This window comes from Vipera berus, assembly GCF_964194415.1.
Source record: "Vipera berus genome assembly, chromosome: 8".
Lineage (NCBI taxonomy): Eukaryota > Metazoa > Chordata > Lepidosauria > Squamata > Viperidae > Vipera > Vipera berus.
In genome coordinates, this window is record NC_138211.1 from 20,622,749 (window position 1) to 20,646,473 (window position 23,725).

Genomic DNA, 23,725 nt, shown 5'->3' on the forward strand with positions numbered 1-23,725 from the left:
ATCTGTCAACAGGCCCCGGGATCCATTTGTAACCCTCTAAGCTCAAACAAACGGGAGAGTTGAGAGAAAGTCACAATATGGGCGGGAAACTCGGCTTGCTGCCGATTGGTTCTCGGCGCTGCTACTCAATTGGTGCCGCCCGCGAAACGGCGGCTTCTAACGGTTACTGGAGCTCAAGCTTGTCACTCCACGCTTTCCTTCGGCGCGGAGCAACCTTTGGTTCCGCCTCTCCCTTTCGCTCTCGCTCTGACGTGCCGTGTGCAAAGGAAGAGGGGGGGGAGGTTGGTGTTGGTGAAAAAAACAGCCGTTAAACGGGCCGCGGGGCGGGGCCTCCGCGAGGAAGTAAGAAGCCTTAATTGGATTGGTCAAGGCGGGAGGTTCAAACTAGCATGGGCAGTCCTGATTGGCTCGGGGTGGCCGCGGCAGGCCAGGCTCCCTCCTCGCGCCCAGGCGGGTTATTGTCTCTTGACTTTCGCAGGCGGCTCTCGCGCGGAATCGGGACCGGACTTCGCACAGGGGCGACGCAAACATGGTAAGGGGGCCGAAAAGCCGCGCGCCGAGCGGGCCCGAGCGAAGCGTGTGAGGGAAAGCCCCGCTCCCGTTCGGCGGGAAGCCCGTGCGGGGCTCCCCGCTCTTCCTCACGCCGGCCGGCCGGGCGGGAGAGCTCCCGGGGCCCTACGAGCTGCCGCCGGCCACGCTCCGCGGGAGTCCCTCCGGCACCCGGTAGGCGGCGGCGGGCCAAACCGTCCTCTCTCGCGGGCTGCCCCGGGCGCGTCACTCGTTGGGGCGGCGGAGGGTGAAGAGGCGCCGCTGGCGGCTCCCTCTTCCGTTTGGCGAGCGGCCCGGGAAGCCCCGCCTCTCGCTCACCGCGGGGGGGGGGTGCCCGCCTGCCCGCCTGGCTTTGCTCGGGCGCGGGGCCAGCGCGCCCGGAGCGCCTCATCCCGGCCGGAGCCCGGAGCGGAGAGAGGGACTCCGCGGCTCCCCTCGGACGGCCGAACCTCGCTCCCCGGCCTGAGCGTCCGCCAGCGCCCCGCCGCTTAAAGAGCCTCGGTCCGAGCCACGCCGCGGCCGGCGCTTCTGGGTTTCCCGCGCCTGGCGCCTCCCCAGCCACGCGGCGCTTGTCGGGACGCTGGAGCCGGGGCGGGTCGCTTTCCCCGCGCGGGGCTGAGCCGGGGTGACGGCCCTGGCAGCTCCGGCGGTGACAGCCGGGCACGCTGCAGCCCCTATCTGCCGCGGCGGGAAGTGGCGCGCCGCCCGGCGCTTCCTCCCTCCCTCCCTCTCCGCAGCCCGCTCGCCCTTTGCTCAACGGGACGGCGCCGGGAGACGCTTTATTCCCGCCCAGCCCCGGCTAATTCGCTCGTCCGCTTTGGCTGAGGGTGGCGTTGGGGTCGCTGGGAAAGTTTGTGGGCGGCGGCGGAGTCCAGCTTTCTCTTCCCAATAAGTTCCCAGGGTCAGAAAAGCCGCAGCTGCACTTTGGCTTTCCAGCTGGAGGTCTCCGAATGTGGTTTCTGTCAAGTGCTTTTTGGCTCTCGTTTAAGGAGAGGTTACTTTTGGCTGGAAGGCTCAAGGTGGTCTCTCTTTTTCGGTTAATAGCTTGCGGCAAGGGGACATCTGGGATCAGCGTAGATCAGGGGTGTCCAACTTTGGCGACTTGGAAGACTTGTGGACTTCAACTCCCAGAATTCTCTAGCCAGCGCAGCTTGGGAGTTGAAGTCCGCAAGTCTAACGCTTGAGTCTCATCAACCAACCACAACTTTTTCCAGTTTTATCCGTTCGGTTACTCTTATACGTTTGCTTTGCCGTTTGATCCTGTTTGAGGATGCCACCCTAATGTACGGGTTTATATTGGTAGCTCATCGTTCTAATTCATTCAGCACCAGCACATTTTCTAATCTCTTCTCATTTTAATTCACACCCTGTCTTTATAGGCTCCATTTTTGGTCAGCCTTCCTACAGACTCAGTTCTCATTTCTAGATAGTAATATGAGCACACTCTTATAAAGTTGTTTTGGGGTTTTGACAAATATTCTTTACAGCAAGCCATATATTGCACACATTTCTGCCAATTTGTGCACATCTTAAACTTTCTCCATTCAAATTTATCTTTGATGTATAATTTTGAGATAACATTGGTTGTTACGTCACATAGTTTTTCTGTCAATTATTGAGAATAATTTAGATTCTCAACTAATAACATGCCATCTGCAGAGAAAAGTGCATGCATGTTTGTGTATGCAGTTAAAACATCTCTGCTAGTACAGTACCATAAGTGTTTATGTATAAATATGTTAACCACAGAAATATCACGTTTTCATCTTATACTTAATCTTTCATTAAGCATTCCATCAGTTTACACATATGCTTTACTTCTGTAATGTATTTTTCTCATCACATTCAGCGGTCTTTTTCCATACCCATATGAAACATTCCTTAATTCAAATTTATCCATGCTATCATACTCCTCCCCCCCCCATCAACAAACATGGAGTATAATTTATTTCTCTCATTGATACATTTCTTGAAAGATTGCTAAAGCTTGGCATAAAGCTGCATTGTGCTTCCCAAATTTTGTCCCTTATTACCTCTTGCAATCTTGTAATTAGAATTCTAACAAAAAAAATTTCAAGGATATTTCATCAACTAATCCCCAAGTAGTTTTGTTTTTACTTTTACCTAGAAGAAAATTATCAGCATTCTTCCAGTTATCAGGCATAGCTATAGTCTTCACATGTTAAAAAAGTTGCACAGCCATTCCATAAACAAACCATGCCACATTTTAAGATTTTCCCAATTATGCCATCCACAGCTTCATCCAGATAGCATCTTTTCTTCTCAGCCATTTTTTTTGTGACAGTAACAGTTAACTGCTTTTGGTTCAATTCCATACTTTGACATAACAATAACACTCCCATGAAATATACCATTCCTCTCAGTTCTCTCATTGCCACTTTAAAAATACATACTTTTATACATACTATATTTTATATATACTATAAGTTTTTTATTACTATTACTGTGCATTTTAGCCTCCAATATGAGAAAATAATTCCTTTTTCTATTTACAGCAATATGTTTTGTCATTATGGTATATGCTTTACACAATATTTCATCTTCATTTTTTGCAACACATTCTCTTTTTGCATTTTTTCATGTCTAAAGCCTGACAGACTTCATAATCCCACCAAGCATATTTCTCATTACTATAACTTCACATGCTTATGTGGTGATTTATAATATTATTTCTACTCTGTTACAAGCTGCATCCATATCCTCTTTCCTTAAATTCATTTTTATACATTCAGTTGGGAAATTAATCTGTATTCTTACATACAGGACCCATAATTTTTTCATGTGGTCATTCTACTTTCTTTCCGGTCTTTTTCTTTCGTATCCATTTTTTCCAAAATCCATTCTTAACACCGTGTCTCATATTCAGAAGTTCTTGTCAACATTGTAGCTTTCATTATTTTTTTAGCCTTTCATTATGAATAATAAAAAATACTTACAGGTTTATATTCATTCTTTCTGTGTGTACTTATGAATACAGTTCTTAAACCATGTATTGAAAACAAACATCTTTTTAAAATCAGATACCAAAGCAGTAATTACTTTCATTCATTCTTGGATTTCAAGATTGTCCAATATCTACTGTCTTGACTTGTTCTCAACTATCCATTTATGTCATCAAAATCATGGGTTTTTTCCCCCATGAGTGCATTTCTTCAAAATGTGCACTTTTTCCAAAATTCACCTTTGGTTCTTTCATTATCACCATTCACTAGAATGCTGCATGCAACTATTTTTCCCCCCAATTAAAATTCCTGTTTTATATGCATCTGTAATTTAGATGTCATTTACTCATACTTAACTGATATATTTTAGCACTTTCATTCATAATGAAACCTGTATTTTTATTTTTCATTCAATTCCACTCAACAACATTAGACTACCCTCATTCACATCGATTACATCCCTCTCCTTTCTCTTAGTTTCACAGGTACACAACATATCTATTTTCTTTCATTCTTTTCATTTGCTAATTCATGTTGTTTATCATTTAAGCCATTTGCTTTCCAAGTCTCAGTTTTCCATATGTTATGCAGGTTACTATATATAGGCCCCTAGGTCAGTATCTGTGGTCCTATCACATATGGAAAATTGAGACTTGGTGTTGGTTAATCAAGGTTTTTTACTTTATGCTTTTAGGAATTTAAAGAATCAGACTAAGTTACCAACCTAAGTTATATCAACACTGCATGGAGCGTTCTCTGTTAATGATAAGAATAGTACTGCTCATTCATTGGATATTTTAGCCAATATGATGCATGAAATAAATGCCTGTTTTATGCCAAAAACATTTACATTATTTTTTCTGCGGGAAGCTAGGACCTTGAATCTAGAGCCTATCTTACAAAAACAATATATGGTTGCCTGCATTTCATGGAGTATCCAGTGTATTGGCATTTGCTTGGGATGTAGCTAATTTATCCAATAATATTAGAATATGACGTACCTAATAGTAGAGTGCACATTAGGAAGCTGTTTTCGTTGTATTTGTACAACAAACTTTCAGTTATAACTATCACTATGAGACAGTACTGAAATAAGATTTTTTATACAGTCCCCTTAATTTGTTACATTTACAGTATTTTTCAAAAATAAATATATTTAAATCTTGTTTTACGTCAGTTTTAAGTCTTGTCATCTATCTTGTGTCTATGCTTAAAATTACTGAAATTAGAGTAGGTTCAATAATAGTGTTACAAAAATAAACAACTTGGCAATTGCCTGTTTATATTTAGAATTAGCATTGCATATTAGAGTAATTGGGTTTAACAGTGTATTTAGGGAATCTGGTTTGGGATTATATTTTAGAGTATAGAATGCAGCAACAATCAATTTCACAATTTCATTGTTAGAGCACTGTTGCAGATTAATAAACTAATTATAACAATTGCTATACTGATAATAATAGCTGACAGCAATTAAGGATATTGTAGCCCAAAACCTATCTTGGGACACATTTTTATCTGCACATGAATTAAATATCTTACCATTAAAGCTTAGCTTGAAGAATGAATGCAGGGAAGGCTGATTAGGGAAAACTAAAGTTGACCACCTGTTTTATTTTTGAAGAGGAGTTTTGACATACATGTCTAGTCTAGGGCTTAAAGAACTGATGTTTTCATAATTCACTGTCACTTTTATTTACTAATGAACTTTCCCCCCATATAATGAAAAATTGTATAACCAGAAAAAGGGTTTCTTGTAGCATTTTGAAAATGTGGCTACTATTTGCGCATGTAACAACTGGGAAGTGTAAAGGGGCAAGATATGAAAAAATTAGGTGATGCAAGAATAACTAAAGAGAAAATCGCAAGATTCCAAATGTACAAAGTAGGAAATGACCCCCACCCCCAGCAAACTGAGTTTTTGTCTTCGGTTAAATTAGGATGGGATTGCAAGTACTTTCTAATAAGCAGGATATTCTTACATACTGGCCTTTGATAATGGTGGTTTGAATGTCATTTTACTCATGTTCTGATATCCGCAAGCACATCTCACTGTTTGAAATTTCAAAATGAATAATAGCTTATAAAACCGCCAGTATTGACCAGAGGCTTTCCAGAGTGGGGGAGTGGGAGCAAATGCAAATATTTGCACCAATAGAAGGCAAGCTCCCCCACTTTTGTGTGTGCATTCTGGTGTTACCTGAATAAAAGGAGTGGAATTTATGCATGAGTTTGTCATTTTGACAACGTTGCTGATGCCTCTGATGCTGACTGCTGTTCAGGTGATTCCAGTAGCCTGGGAAGAGGCAGCCTGTCTAGTTGATGTCTGATATAGGACCTCCTTTTTAGGCATAGCTGCTGTTAACTGATAAGATTCTGCATTGCTAGATTTCTGGGGGAAAGTTCATAGGGTTAGAATCAGCCAGGTAGAAATTGTAATAAAAAAGCAGAATCTCCTAAATTCTGATGTACTTGGTTCTAAACAAATCTCCTTGGTGAATGAATTCTTTGGAAAGTAGTTATGGTTCAAATTTCCTTTTTGCAACACCACCTGCCTGAGCTGATCAAAAGAATATCCTCAAAAGGTCTTTAGTGAGCAGCATTATCATAAATTAGTCTCTAGGAGATTTATTCAGACTGAACAGCTCTCTAATTTAGTTTAGATAAATAAGAGAAATGTAGACATTTACATGCTAATATTATCTGTAAAACCAGGGCAAAAATTAACTTGGGAAAGCTCAAATGTCAAAACGAGATAAGACCTTGCCTCTGGAGTGCATACATGCCATAGCAATCTATATCTGAGAGTTGGAAGCAAGTGGTTATGAAGTATGTGAATATCTTAGTTGTTTTGAATGGTTTTTTTGGTATTGGGTGCTAGGATACTGACCCTTTTTAAATGTCCAAATGGTATCTATGTACTGAAAAATTTACATGCGTATAGATCTGGTCATATGATTGCACAGTGATAGCTTTTCAGGATTGTAGAACTTTCCCAGCATCCTTCACTGCTGTTCATTGAGGCTATTTGGAATTGTAATTCAGTAACATCCACACTATGTGCTACTTGTGTGGGATTCTTCATTACCTTTTGATAAAGTAACTATAGTTTCAGTCATTCCTCTTCTGCATTAAGGCCATTGAGGAACAATTCCTAGTATCAAAGAAATTGTGGATGAGTGTTCGAGTCCCTACTATTGTACCCTGAACATTTACAGTTTTTACATTTAATATTGTCTTTAAAGTTTTGTGATCTGAACATTTTTAAAATGTATTTCACGGCAGACATTATGAATAATACCCAGGTATTGCATTTATATCTTATTCTTTCTGTAAAATATTTAGCATAGCATTTATAGGACAACAATTTTAGATCAATATATTCATATCCTATTTTTATAATCATATTTCAGGTTGTACTTTCTAGTTCAGCAAACTATCTGGCTTTTTAGTATTAGAATTCAAATAAAACTAAATGTAATTATATCCCCCTGCTTGTTTTCATTGATTCTTAGCACCAACTGTAGTTAATTACTTTTCCTTAAAAAGGTATACTTTGAAATTAACTTCAGAGAAATAGGGATATGATCCATATCAAACAGGAGTGTGGTCATGAGACAAATGGAAATTCAGTCATTAAAAATAGGACTTTAATTGACTATATAATTGAAAACTCTGAATGCTGTTAAATGACTGGTCATAAGTTGAGAACAACCTGTATTTAGTTGGAGATTGGAAGGATAAATAGTGTAGAAAAAGCAGTCAGCTTTATATAAACTAAAAGTGGAGGATTTCTTATTTGTTTTTGTTAGCAATAAAATAATGTTTTCATCCAATAATTGTAGTAGGAGATGCTTTGCTTAGCAGATTTGGGGAGAAAGTTTTGGGAAAAGTATATGTGAGAATGATGAAAAAATGAAAATCTAACTGCAGGATTTTCCTGCATGAGGAGGACAATTGCAGAGAATATTTTGGTTGGGACTAATTCCAGTGTATTCTTGCACATTGCATATGTATATCATGAACTATCAAGTCCTGGAATGAGGATTATTCTATGTGGGAATAAAATGTCTTGAAGAAAGTGTATGCAATAAAATGTTAAGAAGTTTGGTAAACATGTTTTAAATTTCTCCAAATCCAAGGCAAAGAGACTATTAAATGTTCTGTGCTTGGTTGGAACTTTGAGATGCAATATAATAAGAGGATTTGGGGTCATAAGAGTCACTTGTTGAGTTGGGTGGCTATAGAAATCAAGTAAATAAATAACGCAGTACTAGACATGTAAAGGGACGCGGTGGCTCAGTGGGTTAGGACGCTGAGCTTGTCGATCAGATGGTTGGCAGTTTGGCGGGTCGAATCCCGAGTGCCGCGTAACAGAGTGAGCGCCTGTTACTCGTCCCAGCTTCTGCCCACCTAGCAGTTCGAAAGCACGTAAAAATGCTAGTAGAAAAATAGGGACCACTACGGTGGGAAGGTAACAGCGTTCCGTGCGCCTTTGGCGTCTAGTCATGCCAGCCACATGACCACGGAGACGTCCTCGGACAAGCGCTGGCTCTTCGGCTTTGAAACAGAGATGAGCACCGGCCCCTAGAGTCGGAAACGACTAGCACGCATGTGCGGGGGGAACCTTTACCTTTACCTTTTAGACATGTAAATAAGTCAATATGGGCCATTTTACATATATGTGAATCAATTGGTTAATATGTTCATAACTCTTCCCATAATTTATCTCTCTGGATATCTGTGCTTGTATGCTAACACTAAATAAGCAACTGCTTTCAAGAATTAATTGCTTTTAAATATGCCTTTTTGTTTTTTTGAAAGCCATACTATCTTCTTTGGGGCATAAATGATGAAAATGGGAAAAAAGGTTCATTGAGTGTTGGCTTTATCTCTTCTACATCAGGGGTGTCGAACTGCCAGCCCGCGGGCCGGATGCGTCACATGGAAGCCACACCCACCCCATTGCCAGCAATGGCAAAACAGTCCCGATATGTCGCGCGACGTCACGAGTTTGACATGTCTGTTCTACACGTGTTTCATAACAGTACCATACCTAGCCATATACATTTAGAAAAATTGAGCAAAAGTTTAGTAAAAGAATCTACTTACATGTATAATTTAATAATAAAACTAAAATATAGTTTTAGGGTTTGGATAGATTTGATATTTTGATATATATAAGATTTTGTTTTAAAATAGCTGGTTTTATCCTGCAACTTAGCAACTTCCTGAGAGTTTGGTCCTTCTCGTAAAGTTATACAGAGTCAGACCTGGTTAAGGCTTAGATTATAAGACCATTAGGAAATTCCTTGGCTGTAGGTTAGACTCAGATGAAAAACCCTCCCCACCCAGAATGACACAAGAACAAAATGGTTTTGAATTTTGCAAAAATAAGATTTGTAAGAGCTCAACTCCATAGACGGAGTGCTCCCTCCTCCCATTTTTCCTCACAATAACAATCCTATCAGGTTGTGATTTTTGTGATTTGAAGAGAAACCAGAGCTAACTTTATAGAGTTTCTTTTTTTACATATAAGTTATGTATACAGTATATGTATATATTGGTTAGTTATGCATGTTCAAATGATGTGCTATATTTTCAAATTCTGTGACCTGGTCTTGGACCAACCCAACCCAACCTGCAGGGTTGGTTGTCTTGAGAGAATCAGCCATTGTCTGTAGGTATAAGCATAGGCTAATGTTGCTGTCCTAAAACTCTTTCTTGCATTAATTGTCCCAAAATATACATGCTTACGTTTTAAATTGGCTATATGCCGAGCTTTACTAGTGGCCAGTGTTTGATCTTTGTTTTTTCAAAATACTTTTGTCTGCCTGCTTGCATTGTGACAGGAAAAGTCTGAAGAATGTACTTCCTTTTGAAAAAATTCCATCGAGATTGTAAATATGAGTTGGTAGCAAGAGAAAGATCTTTATTAAATTTGAACATGTGACATGCATTTCAAAAGTAGTAACACAATGGGCATTAAATGGAAGATATGTTAGAACTGACCGAACTCTTGTTATGCTTTTTGATTTAGGCTGGAGGCAAGGCTGGCAAAGACAGTGGCAAGGCAAAGGCAAAGGCAGTATCTCGCTCGCAAAGAGCTGGGCTTCAGGTAAGTCTTTCACAGACACGTTGATTTGTATTTTCTCTCAGTCCTAGTTAAATTTGGGAAGTACAGCATTCTCTGTTTGGGGCATAGAAGAATTCATTGTTTATTATTTAATTCAGGGGTGTCCATCCCTGGCAACTTCAAGACCTGTGGAGTTCAACTCCCAGAATTCCCCAGCCAGCCATGCTGATTTAATTTATTTAATTTTGTAATAGATTGTTTTAACTATTTTTTCAGTCAGACAGAATTCTAAGCATCTGTAAAAGTCTCTTTACCTGGATAAAAGAAGGCTGGAACTGAACACCCCCCCCCCCCCAAGGTTGATTGACATAAAATTAAGCCCTATTATGGTTGTGGCTTATATTGTCCTAGCAATTTTTATTTTTTTAAAAAACATTCTGGTTGGTTTTATGTCTGTACTAAACCAAGTCTTAGTGGATATTTTTTCCAGGTGATTGGAGTGTGACTTGCCTTTCTTTTTAACCACTTCTTGCTCTTTTTAATCGCCTTTCCTTATGCTTTATTCGGTCAGCAAGAAAGTTGCCCTTTTTTTAGCTATCAGATCTGGGCTGCAAAAATTCAAATGGCACTAGATGGCAGCATCTAATGGTTGCCCAGAATTTTTATGGTCTGATCCTAGTCTTTGTGTGTCTTTTCAGTTAGTCATTAATTAGAGGGAAGATGTGCAAAGATGTTTCCATGCTTCTGATGGTGGTGGACAACTTTAGGCCATGGGGTTAGGTCTGACCTGTTGAAGCTTTAAATGCAATCCTCCCCCCCTCACCCTAATAACAGATTATAATTTTTAATGCAACCAGAGGGGGGAAAAAGATGAATGACTGGATTCTTCCTCATGCCATTCAGAAGCTGATTTTCAGCTGTGTAAAGATGATCTGCCTTAAGACACTAAGAGAGGCTGAATAATGTGAGCAGTGCTTTTCCTTCCACCAAAGGAATTTAAGGCTAGCTATTTTATATATCAGAATGCTTGCACTAAAACGGTGACCCAGAGTCATCCAAGGCAAGAGGGGATTCCACAATCCTTTATCCGTGCACTAGTGACCCAGGAGAATGAAGAATGCCCCATTTCCAAAGTCTCCTCTAGAAGACGCTCCGAATCAAATGCCAGAAGAGGAAGCCCAGATCAGAATGCTTGCAACGAAAATGGGCTACTTAAAAGCAGGCAGGACTTTGTACTTTGTACTACCTAACAGCGCCTGAGGGAGAAACGTACTTCACTGGGTATTTAGAACAGTTTCTCAGGAAGATGCTGGTTCTCTGGCAGTTGCAGCCATGCCTAAGAAGCAGCTCATCATCCTTGGCTGTATTCCTTGGCTTTCCATCAGAGCCATTGCTTCTGCAGATCTTTCAAGTTCAGGAGGCTGTTTTGGTCCTGTCTAAAACGTAGCTGTTTCATTGAGTTCCATGTACACCTTTTAAGAGAGAAAAAACTTCTCTTTAGTTTTGTCCTCATTCCAGAACTCCTCTGGGTTCCTAAATTAAGTCTACCTATAGTTTCTAGGAGGAAGCTCCTTAATTCCATATTTTAATCTTATTTCAAAAGCTACTGCCCAAAGAATGTTTCCATTCTCTTGTGCCTTTTGTTTGCTGTTTATAGTTAAAAGCCCCAAGTTTCTGAACTTTGTACAGGTTTTTGTTCTTTTATTGATTCATAACAAAGTGGCATTAAGGAGGAAGCTCTTCTTTTCGTAAACACAGACTGGGATCTTATTCTTTATTTGGAAATTAGAATATGTTAATAAAAATGTGTTTGCTGAATCATGTTCTTTCCTATAGTAAAAGCATTCTGGTTGTATTATAAAGTTGTGTTTATACTTCATATCATTTTGACTTGGGATTTTAATCCTGTGTGTCTTGCAACATCTGCTGCGTTGCCTTAGGCTTGTAGAACACAAATTAATATTTTTAAAGTTACAAAAAATAAGCTTATGAACGAATGAATGGCCTTAATGTAAGTCAATGCTAGTTTGCCAACATTATCAATAAATCTTATATCAGAGAACTTGGTTTTTATGCCTACACCTTGAATTCTGCCAAATTGTGTCATTTTCTTAATTGCACTTCCAGTAATATACTTGCGTAGTTTGGCATTTGGTTGGCTAGTGTAAAAAACAAACAGCCACTTATATCCTGACTATACATTATTATAGGGTATGCCTGGATCAAGTGTCTTCTACCTCTCTTGAAATAGGCCAGAGATACAGACTGTCAGTTAAAGCCTCTTGAAAGTGCATGTACGCTAAACAGTCCTTTGCTTCTAGTTCCCAGTGGGCCGTATCCACAGACACTTGAAGACTCGCACCACAAGCCATGGAAGGGTTGGTGCTACAGCTGCCGTGTACAGTGCTGCAATTCTTGAATACCTCACTGCTGAGGTAGGTTGCTGGAATATGTGATATTCCCCTAATGTTTGGGTTTCGAATGCTTCAATTCTTTATGTGTACCCTTTCTTCATTTTCTTGAACATTTCATTTGATCTGTTTTAATAGTGGTTTGTAAGCTTTTTTTTTTTTGCAAAAACTGTTTTATTGTACACCTTTATGTCTCTATATCAAAGTATCATAATAAATACACAGAAAGTTTAGAACACAAAATATTGGAATAGCAAACCCCGTTGTATACATTTTCCAGTTAGAAGAGCTTAGGTCTTCCTTGTAATTCATTACAAATATTTCTGAAGAAAAGAACATATTTAATAATAAAGGTATTGTTCATCAGTGCTTCTATTCTTTTGAACTGAACTTCAGGAGGCATGTTTTTAATTGAAGAAAATTAATATTTTTCCTAGATTAAAAAAAGATGACCCAGACAGATACATTTAGATTTTATACTGCTATAATAATATAAACATCATTCCAAAAGTACCAATTACATACTAGTATCCAACTATGCATTGGCTTTCAAAATCCATAAAAGGCTATCAGATCTTTGCCGTTTTTCCCCCCTAGTTTAATTCACTTGTGGCCTTTATTTAACTATTTCCACCCTTTAAATCCAGAATTTGTTGTGCTTAGCAGTTTTGTGCAACATATTAATGTGGATCTTAATAATAAGTATAATTGTAATACTCATCAACATTTTAGATTGGCCTTATCACAAGAAAGGGTTTATCACGTTTGCAACAGTCATACTGTAACACAAACGGACGTTCCTTTCAGAGATATTAGTTCTTTGCATCATTACTCTGAGCTTGTCAGGCACAAAAGGCCAGCTACCTATGCAAAAGTCCCATTAAACTGATTTATTGCTTAAAGTCTATGCACAGGACTCTTCTCACCCGCACCTGGTTGGTGTTAGATAAGGATCAATGGAATTCAAGACTACATGGGGATTCTGAGCTGATCCCTCCTTTAACTCTGCCTCTAGGTTCTGCCACCCCTCCTCTCACAGAACTATAGAATGCTTACCACTATTTGCAAAAATTAAAATAGGAAAATTGAACTAGTTTTAAAAAAACTAGTAAGCTAAATTATGCAGCTGTATTTATTCCAACAGGTTTTGGAGTTGGCAGGCAACGCCTCTAAGGATCTTAAGGTAAAACGTATCACTCCTCGTCATTTGCAGCTGGCTATTCGTGGTGATGAGGAGTTGGATTCTCTTATTAAAGCGACCATTGCTGGTGGAGGTAGGTGCTATCATAGCTTCTGAACTGTTTATCAAGGGCAATTCAGTAATGCCCGTGTCAGAGGTTCCCATTTCAATATACAGCTAATCCTCCACTTGCAACAGTTCATTTAGTGACCATTTGAAGTTACAGTGGCACTGAGAAAGCGACTTAGGACCATTTTTCATACTTAGGACTGTTGCAGCATCCCCATGGTCATGTGATTTACATTTGGATGCTTGACAACTGTTTCATATTTATGATGGTCAACAATGTCCCTATTGCGACCTTCTGGCAAGCAAAGTCGAGGGGGAAGCCAGATTCACTTAACAACGGTGTTACTAACTTAACAACTGCAATGGTTCACTTAACAACTGTGGCAAGAAAGCTCACAAAATGGGGCAAAACTCACTTCACAAATTTGTCGCTTGGCAAGATAAATTTTGGGCTCAATTGTGGTTATAAGTCCATGACTACTACTACTATTTGGACTACATTCTTTGATGTGAAAAAAATGAAATCCAACCTATTTTATATGGAGAACAATATTTGTTGGAAACAACGTCCAGCCACAGTGAAACTTACAGAACTTTTAATGTTTCGGGACAGTTTATAAACACTACAAGTTTGAAGCTGCCCAACATTCCTGAAGTGAAATATATTATTACAAAATATTCCAGCTCCTATTTTTGTACAGGGTATTACAATATTACTTTATATACACAACATCAGTTCTGTATTTTTGTCATTATTTGTCTTTAATTAAGACAGTTTAGCAGTGCTATATTCCCAATGTTAATTTTAATAGAAGCACAAAGCAAACATTGTGAAGTCTTTCCTGAAGGACACTCCCTCTTCCATTGTGCTGCTTCTGTGTCCAGATCAAAGTTCAAAGTGCCAGAACGAATCCACCTTCTTGACTTTGTTTTTGGCCAAAATAAGTCATTATCGGTACACGTTTCTGGTAGTAACTGACATAACAGCAGATGGGCTGGGCTCTGTGTCCCTCTACATTCACACAACGTATTATCTGCTAAGAGCCTCCATTTCAGCATATTGGCTTTACATTTAGGCACTCCTCAATCTATTCAGGATCCCCCCCCCAAGTAGTATAAGGACATTTTCATCTTCCATGAAAACCCTTTTAAGTCGAAATATTGAAGTGTGTGATTAAAAGGAAAGTAGTAGTTGTTTGAAAACATGAAGTTGGAATGAGGGAGGGAAGAAGAGATTTTGACATGGTTGTATAAATATTGATCTTAAATCTTGGTATTACCATGGATATGTCTCCTCATCCTTTGCTCTCTCTGCAGGCGTAATTCCGCACATCCACAAGTCTTTGATTGGAAAGAAGGGACAGCAGAAGACTGCGTAAAGAGGCGCTTTCGGCAGCCCGCTTCCTCCCTGTCATTGTACTGTAATTGGGACAGAAGAAATATGGGGATATGTGGAATTTTTTTAAAAGAATAGTTAAATGGAAGAGCATAGACAATTGACTGTAGATTAAAACATTTGTATGTTCTAGATTTAAAGTTTGACAAAAAAAAGTACCTTGTTATGTGGCAGCAATTTGTGTGTTGATTGGCTAGGTTTCTCCCATGTGTTTTATACAAAAATGGAACTGATAAAACCATTTTTTACAAAACCTATTCTTGTGTGTCATTCTGGTATACAAGGGATAAATCCAGTAGCATTAAATTGAAATGTTTAAAACAGTCACATATTCTAAACTTGGATATAGCCACATTCATGGTTAACTTTGTTTACTCTTACTTATTAACACAGAGATCAAAGTCCAGATTTTAATGTCACTTAAAATAACTTTTATGAATTTTAACAATACAACTTTTTTTTTTTAAGAAAAAAAAATCTTTTTGCCTAAAATCTTTTCTCTAAATTCCTACACTGCACAAGCATGGAAAGTGTTGCAGTGTCGTATTAGCAAAGATGCCCGTCCTGAATTTTGCTGCTCATGGCTGATAACCTCACTGAAGTTGGTGGCTTTGCAGTGAATACTGCTATATTATTGAACCAGCACACTTGCTTTTATTTCAGTTGTTATTTTCTGACAAACACATCTGTAACAAAATACTAAATCAGCAATGCTGCCTTGGTTACAACTGGAAACGTTGCCACTTTGGTACCCTTCTAAACAAGAACCAGTGTTTCTTTCCACTATTAATTTTCAGAACTGCTTTACACCATGTCGCTGATTAAACATAATGGTCTCAAATCTCCAAATGCCTGGCTTACCTATAGCTGTTCTCAAATTAATTTGTATAAATTTTATCTCAATTATAATTCCAGGATTACTCTTGATTAGTAATTAGTGACTTTAGATTAGTAATTTAAAGCTAGAAGGACTTGTAGTCTTTCTTTAGATTATTGTTAAGAATTTTGGACTGAAGGAGGTCAAATAGGGTTTTGGTTGTTTCTGCATTCCTATTAGTGTGGACAGCTATTTGTATTTTTAAGTACTATTCACTATATTCCTATGCATTGTAAGTAATTTTGAACTTTGTCCTTATTAAAATAGCTTTCAAAATGCTACATATGGTAAAACTGACATGAAATTATTTAGGGAAGGTAGAGGCAATGGCCAATTTGGATATGGACTGGGACTTTGCGTTACATTTGCTGATTCCATGGTAATCTAATAAAATACTGTCCTAACAAGGCAATATTTATATAACAAAGTAGATCTTTGAATTTGCTATAGTTTTTCCCCACTCCTGCTATAGTAGGAGTAGGGTGTTTCTTTTCTTAGGAACAATAATTAATATAACTCTTTGTGTAATTGATAACCTGGACTGCTAGCCACAGAACAGTCAAGGCTCCTGTTACTAAAGGCTCAGCATTCTAGGAATTGGAACTTCCATACTGAAGATGCTATAACTTTATTTTTGCTGATGGATTAACAATGTCAACAATGCTTTGCTAATGAAAGAGGTTGTTTTCTAAGAGATAAATAAAAGAGAAAGGATTGATTGGAGTGAAAGGTTATTCTTGTCAGGAGTTGAAAACAACTAATTTCCAGACTGTTTAATGCATCAATCACAGTGCAGAAAATTAATGTTCTCGTTGCTAAGACCTGAATGTTATTGTTACTTGGCCATATTTTAGGCAGATAACTGAAATGGATGTGAGTTTAATGGAATATCTGTTGGTTCCAGGATTAATTTAAGTTATGCATTTCTTAGATGTTAATCGAAAGAAATACTAAAGGCCCACAATCAAAGTGCCAGTGTCTCTTGGACAGAAAGGCCACTGAGAAGAAGGGCCTGATTTCAAATTCTAATTAAATTATTTCTCATGCCAAAAGTCTTACCTGGCACTCTGGGGTCCCTACCAGTAAGAACTGTATAAGCTAAATGGGCATACAAACAGCTTAGTTTACAGCACGGGTATCAAACTGCCAGCCTGTGGGCCGGTTTCCTCATACCGAAGCTGTGCCCACCCCATTGCCAGCAATGCAAAAAGAGTTGCGATATGTCGCGTCACGTGACGTGGTGAGTTTGACACCCGTGGTTTACGGTGTTTGAGTCAACACACTGTTGGCTAGAAAAGAGAAGCTAAATTCAATTCTTGCAAGCTGTTTATAGGAATATGGGGACATACATCAACAACATCGCTTTTGAATGGCCCATTAAATACCAGAGTTTCAGGAAGAACAGTGGATCTACATCCTATAGCTTAAACTAAAGTTTTTTGGGGGAACATAACCATAAAGAGCATAACTTCACCTGTTGGGATTGCTAGAAAAGTTAAAACACTTATCAAAAAGTTGCTTTTTGCCTCAAGTGGTTCCCCAAGGATCTCAAAACCTCCAACTTCAGGTTGGGATGTTTCACTATAAACAGAGTTGGTATATGGTAGAGTTTAATTTCCAGCTCATTTGAAAGAAAAATGGGGAGATTTGTGGTGGAATATTCACTGAATGCTCAACTTGGCCTCTATGCAGGACTCAGCACCAGTTGAAAGTCCGTCCCACCATGGCAAAAAAGTCCTCATTGTGCTGACTGAAATAGGTGCAGAGTCGTTCCAGCAGTAATTCATCGACGGTGGGGTGAGGTCGGCCTTTCGATGGGTCAAGGCAGTGCCGTTCTCCTTTGGCCTGGAGGCAAAAGAAGCCTTTTGTTTCGTTGAAATAAAAGTTGTCTGGGCCCAGGTAAGGCTCCAGTCCCAGAAACTCTTCCACGTGACGCATTTCTGAATCTGGCTGCCGTATCAGGCCGCCTCCATCTACCACGTGAATCTGCGTCGTAGGGAAGAACTCCAGCCAGCGAGCCAAGTGTAGCGCGTAGAGGCTGCGCTGCATGGCCTTGTATTTGGTGTTCAGCTCTTGGCCCCTTTTCAGGATTTCCTCCAAAGACTGGTACGGTTTCTGCCGGGCTTTGCGGTTGTAGAGGATCTGAGTGTAATCGGACACCAACCTTTCCACGGGATCCCGCACAATCAAAAGGAGCTTCACGGAACGGTCCATGGCGTAGATCCGCTCTGGGGCCTCAAGGGAAGAGAAATAGCCCGGCGTCTTTTCCACAGTTATTTGAGTGCTGTGGGAATTGGGCATCTGTTGGCAGTACCAATCCAATCCCTTTTGGTAGTTCTCTTCCACGTTGAAGAAATGTATCTCAGAGTGAGCAGCTGCTATTTGGGGGTGTAGACTCAGCATCTCCAGCAAGGCCCGAGTGCCCCCTTTCCTCACTCCAATAATTATGCCTTTCGGTAGCCGTTGCTTCCAATCCTCATCCAGGGCATCAGAGTCGTTCCTTTTCCACTGGTTCAGCAGCTCATTCACGACGTCGGAGTCATTCCTCTTCCAGTTGGTCTCCCAGCGTCCTTCTTGTGAATAAATTTCACACATCTTCAGACATAGCAGCAGCAGGTAAATTCTGGCCATTTCTGACCCTGCTCTGAGACGGCAAGTGACAGATGCAACAGTTTTCCTCTAGCCTCGATCTGACTCCCCACACACCGTTCTTCTAGCTAGGAAGGAATCCTTCTGTAGAAAACTATGCTGCTTGCTGGTATTTCACATTCCAGTGCCCAGACTTGCAGCAATGCAGATAAGCCTTTCAGCAGAAAGATATTTGCTTGATGAAGTTGTTGACCCCTGAAAAAGATAGAAATATGGCCACAAAGCTCAGTACCTTTAAACTCTGTTATTGTTGCTAAAGGCCAATGATGCAAGGCAAATCTAAACAGGCAGATACGGGTTGGGTTCACCTCTTGCGCTAAATCCTCACGTATTTGGTTTAGCACAGTGTATTAGCCTAGATTGGTAGTCTGCAAACCATAAATCACTATGTGTTTTAATATTTATTTCTTATCTTTTTGCAAGCCGCCCAGAGTTGCTTTATCGGTGACATGGCAGCATATAAATTTAATAAATGTAAATATGTAATAATTAAAATGTGGATGCTAGTTAGCTTTGGGTTTAATGAGTTGGGGAAATCTTGAGGAAGATGGCTGTATCAAGGCTTCAATGCTCCAGCTAGACCTGGGCCAGTGTTTTTCAAATTTGTCAACGTTAAGATGTGAGGACTTCAACTCCCAGAATTCTGCACTCAGCCAGCTGGCTGGGGAATTCTGGAAATTGAAGTCCACATATTTTAACATTGCCAAGTTTGAGAAACTCTGTTTTAGATCACTGCACAGTGTGTGCATTTTTCTGTCTTTTAAAAATCTTTGGGGTTTTACAGCCCCCTCCTACATTAATTCAGCAAAATATGGATTACGTTGGTTGGCGTAAATCCGGATACACATCCCAGAACGTTGGTTCCTTTTACAGATTAAAGTTTGCTATTGATATAGTATACTTGGACTTCAGTAAGGCATTTGACAAAATGGACCAGAGCCCACTTCTTGGTAAGGTACAAGAGATAGACGGTACCACCACCAGATGGAGTCACAGTTGGCAGACCAACCGCATTCAGGGTGTAGTCCTCAATGAAACTACATCTACATGGAGGTAGATTCGCAGATGACACCAAGCTGAGGGGAATAGTCAACACTTAAGATTTAGAAGACAGAAAAGATTTAGAAGGATCTTGACAGACTTGAGCATTGGGCCCTATCCAACAAGATGCAGTTCAGTCGTGAAAAAAGCAAGAGATGGGTGAGATCTACCTCTCTTAAACCCTAATTATCTTTTGTACCTGCATAAGCTGCTTAAGTACTTTCCCCCCTGTGGAGAGGGAAGGGGGATTTCAGCCCTCCCTTTAGAAAAAGCAGTGACCGATTACCCAGGGGAGTTTTAAAACGTTGGAAAAAAATCTAATTGGATCCCAATTGGAATTTTATTTCCTAAGATTTGTGGACTAAAAAGACTTTCTATTCTCTATTCCCCGTTTTCATTTTTACTGAAGATCTGGTGTTTTTTTTTTATAAAACAGAAGTAAAACTGAAAAGATTAAAATAACTCTGGGGTTTAAAGGACAGCTTCTAATGGTAGGGCGACATCTTGTGGCCAAACTTGATATTTCAATCTGTTAACGTCTAAAAGAGATTTGGCTGACAGCCCAGAAAATAGATAAGACACCTGCAACCTTGACATTAGAAGCTCAGCTATGCTCCCAAACTAGTGTGGAAAAAACAAAAAAACTTTCTTTTTGAAATACCTGACTGTAAAACCTTTAGCCTAGCACACTATCATGGAAGAAAATCAGGAAGAGACTTTTCTGATGGAGGAGGATCAGGAGCAAATTCTTTACATGTTGAAAGAATTTCTCCAAACTCTCATTATAGCTGGTGAAGAAATAAGAGACTACAGAAAAAAAACAAGAAGGCAGTCGAGACTTGCAAAACCAAACTTTAATCACAATTAAAGAATTACCTATACGGAACGCAACAGAAAAGGTGGAACAATTAAATACTACGACAGAAGACTTAATTACTCAGCAAATACAGATAATGGAAAATCCAGAAAATAAACATAATATGGGAAAAAGAAGATTTTCTATATAAACCAGAAGGAACCTGAGGTTCAAGAAGAACAGATGGAAAAGAAGACAAACAGCTCAAGACAACCACGTCAAGATGGAAAACCAAAGAGACGACCTTCTAGAACGGCTAGTCCTCTCAAAAAAATGGTGACGATGGTATCTTCAATGTCAAATAAAAAATATAACAATACAAGGAGATCTGTTTCATGACTCAAAAGCATGGACATGGAAGACGATCTGGCAAAGAAAAAAGCTAGAATAAGATTGAAGAAGAATGAGATTTCAGCCTACTTATGAGAATTAAAATGGAATAGACTTAAATAGATAAGATGTGTACTTCGAATATGAACTGAGATAAAGGAAATTATAGCCATTTAAAATTTAGAGGTACAAATATTGATAATTAAATTTGAATATTGATTTGTTCATAATGGTCATGTAAAGGTGATTAAAAATATATAAGCTAAAGAAAATTGAAGAATGTAATTAATGAGTTTTTATGTAGCATTAAGAATAAAAATTATTAGCTCAAATACAAGAAAGTAGTGTTCTGTTCCAGCCTACGACCGGCCCTGTTTGAATGTCAGGGACAACCCCTTTTTATAGTCAACAGGCTGGAAAAACCCAACCAAATTTATTTACAGAGAAATCAAAAGTTCAAACGAGTTAAACCAAAAGTTCAAACGAGTTAAACAGGAATAACAGACCAGGACTCTAGCAGAAGATCTTCAAACGGTTGCCTTCAGCAACTAGCACCTCCCACACCTTCCCCTTTTATCAGCAGTCCCAAGGTGTGGCTTCTCGTTGCCTTCTCCTCTCCCCGAGTTGCCTCATTGCCTTTCTCTGTTCTACTCTGCTGGATTGCCTCCTGCTCCTAGTGTCCCGGAATTGATCCAGCTGTGAATCATCTACGTCCAATACTTCGTGCTCACATGGCTGAGTCTGATGAGGAACATGATGGGAGGGGCCAGGCTGAGAGTCCTGCAGTGCATCAGAGCCTCCCTCTGACACCAAAGGCTCCCCAAACCCCTCCTCATCCTCCTCTTCAGAATCATCAGACTCAGCTGCCAGTACCACAGGCTGATGCTGAATCACAACAAGTAGATACAAAGAGGAGGAGAGAGAAAATATTAAACATTGAAATAAAAGAAATTTTGGTTACTAATTTAAGATATTTGGAAATTATTAGAAAATAAGATTATTATACCGTATTATTAATTTGTTGATATAAATGGCAAGAACGGAAATAGATAACACATGTATCCTGAACATCAGATTTCGTGAGGAATTGTGATAAAGGGAATTGGGGTCATTTATTATTTGGAAATGAACAATATTAAATGTTAAATCTAAATATTAATGGTAAATTAAAACTGGGGAAAAAGTCATTAGGTTATTGATTGTCTAAAAGATTTGAGTGTTAATATAAATAAGATATATATAAACTAAAAACTATTGATAAAATGTAAGAAAGTTGCTTCTATGTCATTATTCGAATAAAAATTGTTAATTCAAATATGAGACAGCGTATATTAAGAGAAAAAGAGAGGAAATATTTACTGCATTAGGTTGAGATTTGTCCCAATCATATTTGTATGTAATTGGATTATTGTAACTCAGTCGCCAGGTTGCTTTTCAATTATGTAGTTGTAAGATTAGAAAACCAATAAAAAAATTAAAATAAATAATAAATAAATGCAGATATAGAATAGGCAGGACTTGGCTCAGCAGTAGTTAACCGTGAAAGGGATCTAGGAAACCTAGTGGACAATCACTTAAGTATGAGCCAGCCGTGAGTTGCAGCTACCAAAAAACCCAACACAGTCCTAGGCTGAATCAAAGGAGGGATACCATCAAGATCGTGAGAAGTGATGGTACCACTTTAGACTGCGCTGGTGAGACCACAATTGGAATGCTGAGTCTAGTTTTGGTCGCCATGATACAAAAAGATGCTAAGACTCTAAAAAGAGTGCAGAGAAGAGCAACAAAGATGATCAGGGTTCTGGAGGCTAAACCGTATGATGAACAGTTAAGGGAACTAGTACGTTTGGTCTCAGGAAGAGAAGATTAGGGGTGACACGATAGCTACCGACTTCCTGCACTTGAGGGGCTGTCACAGAGATGAGGGGATCAATTGATTCTCCAAACCACCCGAGGGCAGGACAAGAAGCCAAGGGCGGAAGCTTGTCAGAGGTACTAAGGAGGAATTTCTGAAACGGAGAACAATTAATCAATGGAAGAGCTAGTGAGTGCTCCATCCCTGGAGGTTTTCAAGAAAAGATTGGACAGCCATGTGTCTGGGATGGGATAGGACCTCTTGCCTTGGGCAGGGGGGTTGGACTAGAAGACCTCCAAGGTCACTTCCAGACCTAGGATTCTATCTCTCGTCTCTAAAATGGAGTCTCTGACTGAGAAATGGATTCCTAGGAAGCTCACATTAAAGAAACGCTGCACTCTCAATTGTTATGGTTAGGAGAAATCTGAACATAAGAGCAGCCACACCTGTGAGTTTCTTCCTCAGATGGCACTTGGCTCCCTGCTGTCTGGGAAGCATCCCTCCCCTGTTGCTTTCAAGCTGTAATGTTTTCTTTTTAACGCTCCAAGGCCTCCTAGCATAGCTGGCTGTACTTTTTGTCCTTCAAACAAAGGCAAACCAACCTCCACTTGGATGCTGCGGCTCGGCAGATTCGGTGCCAAGTAGAATTCCTGGGTCCGCGTGAACTGAGCCGAATTGCACAACTACTCAATTGCATTGCATTAGCTAAACAAAACATCAGGGAAATGCTTGATTTTCCAACTTTGGGTGGAAACGAAAACTGGCCTTCCAGCTCTCAAGTTTCGGTCCACACAGGCAGTCCTCAACTTACAATCGAAATTGAGCCCAAAATTTATGTTGCTACGTGAGACATTTCTTAAGGGAATCTTGCCCCATTTTACGGCCTGTCTTGCTGCAGTTGCTAAGTGAATCACTGCGGTTGTTAAGTTGGTAACACGGTTGTTAAGTGAATCTGGCTTCCCCCATTGACTTTGCTGGTCAGAAGGTGGCAAAAGGGGATCACGTGAACCCGGGACGAGGACTACCTGTACATAAATAAATAAATAAAAACATCAGAAAGAACAAATAATTCTCTGTAATGTTTCCCTCTACAAAACTACACCCAGGTTTATTTTAACTGCATCGCAGGATGCTCAGTTTTGGCCCTTGGCCAACATTTATTTATTTGTTTATGCAAACAAAAAAGCAGCAGCAATTTCAAAAGAGAGAGGAAACCTCTGGCGGTCCCCGTGCTTGGTTGCCTATCTCTGTGTTAATTGCGGCACCATTTTTGCCTCAACCTCTGATTAGTCCAGTTCTGTGAATTTCACACAAACAGAAAGAATGAAAGATACGGCATTCTCATAGGTGCTGAATCCCCCCCCCCCGCTTTCTCTCCTCCTCGCCCTCCCCCCCCAGAAGATTCATGGAAGCCTCACCTCATTTTCCTGTTAAATGAGACCCCAGGGGTCAGACTAGCATTCTTACTTGCGT

At 39.8% G+C, this 23,725-nt stretch overlaps 3 protein-coding genes across 4 annotated transcripts in view; 1 reads left to right on the top strand and 2 right to left on the bottom strand.

Annotated features, from left to right (window-relative positions):
- The first annotated feature begins 372 nt into the window (after nt 1-372).
- H2AZ2 (H2A.Z variant histone 2) lies at nt 373-14,901 on the top strand. The gene is made up of 5 exons (XM_081333499.1): nt 373-532; nt 9,553-9,630; nt 11,910-12,023; nt 13,144-13,273; nt 14,566-14,901. Exons 1-5 carry the CDS (start codon nt 530-532, stop codon nt 14,625-14,627), a joined length of 387 nt encoding a protein of 128 aa, XP_081189625.1. The 5' UTR covers nt 373-529; the 3' UTR covers nt 14,628-14,901.
- A 1,116-nt stretch (nt 14,902-16,017) lies between these two features.
- LOC308671358 (heparan sulfate glucosamine 3-O-sulfotransferase 1-like) lies at nt 16,018-23,025 on the bottom strand. The gene is made up of 2 exons (XM_081333498.1): nt 22,855-23,025; nt 16,018-18,365 (listed from the first exon to the last, which is right to left on the bottom strand). The coding sequence occupies exon 2, from the start codon at nt 18,150-18,152 to the stop codon at nt 17,217-17,219; it is 936 nt and encodes a 311-aa protein (XP_081189624.1). The 5' UTR covers nt 18,153-18,365; nt 22,855-23,025; the 3' UTR covers nt 16,018-17,216.
- The window catches only part of POLM (DNA polymerase mu), a 34,585-nt gene continuing 31,060 nt past the window's right edge, over nt 20,201-23,725 (bottom strand). Inside the window, exons 14-15 of one of the 2 annotated variants that reach the window (XR_014027177.1) lie at nt 20,904-21,282; nt 20,201-20,433 (exon numbers count right to left, since the gene is read on the bottom strand). The gene's annotated coding sequence lies outside the window, so the exon portion shown is untranslated. Of the gene's footprint in view, nt 21,283-23,725 lie in introns of both variants that reach the window. The other variant, XR_014027178.1, reaches the window with a different exon arrangement.

Excerpts from the sequence above, each read along its gene's own strand:
- LOC308671358 (XM_081333498.1), bottom strand. The coding sequence starts at position 18,152 with ATGGCCAGAATTTACCTGCTGCTGCTATGTCTGAAGATGTGTGAAATT.
- H2AZ2 (XM_081333499.1), top strand. Across the intron at positions 9,631-11,909 it reads CGCAAAGAGCTGGGCTTCAG|TTCCCAGTGGGCCGTATCCA; the intron begins GTAAGTCTTTCA and ends CTTTGCTTCTAG. Across the intron at positions 13,274-14,565 it reads AGCGACCATTGCTGGTGGAG|GCGTAATTCCGCACATCCAC; the intron begins GTAGGTGCTATC and ends CTCTCTCTGCAG.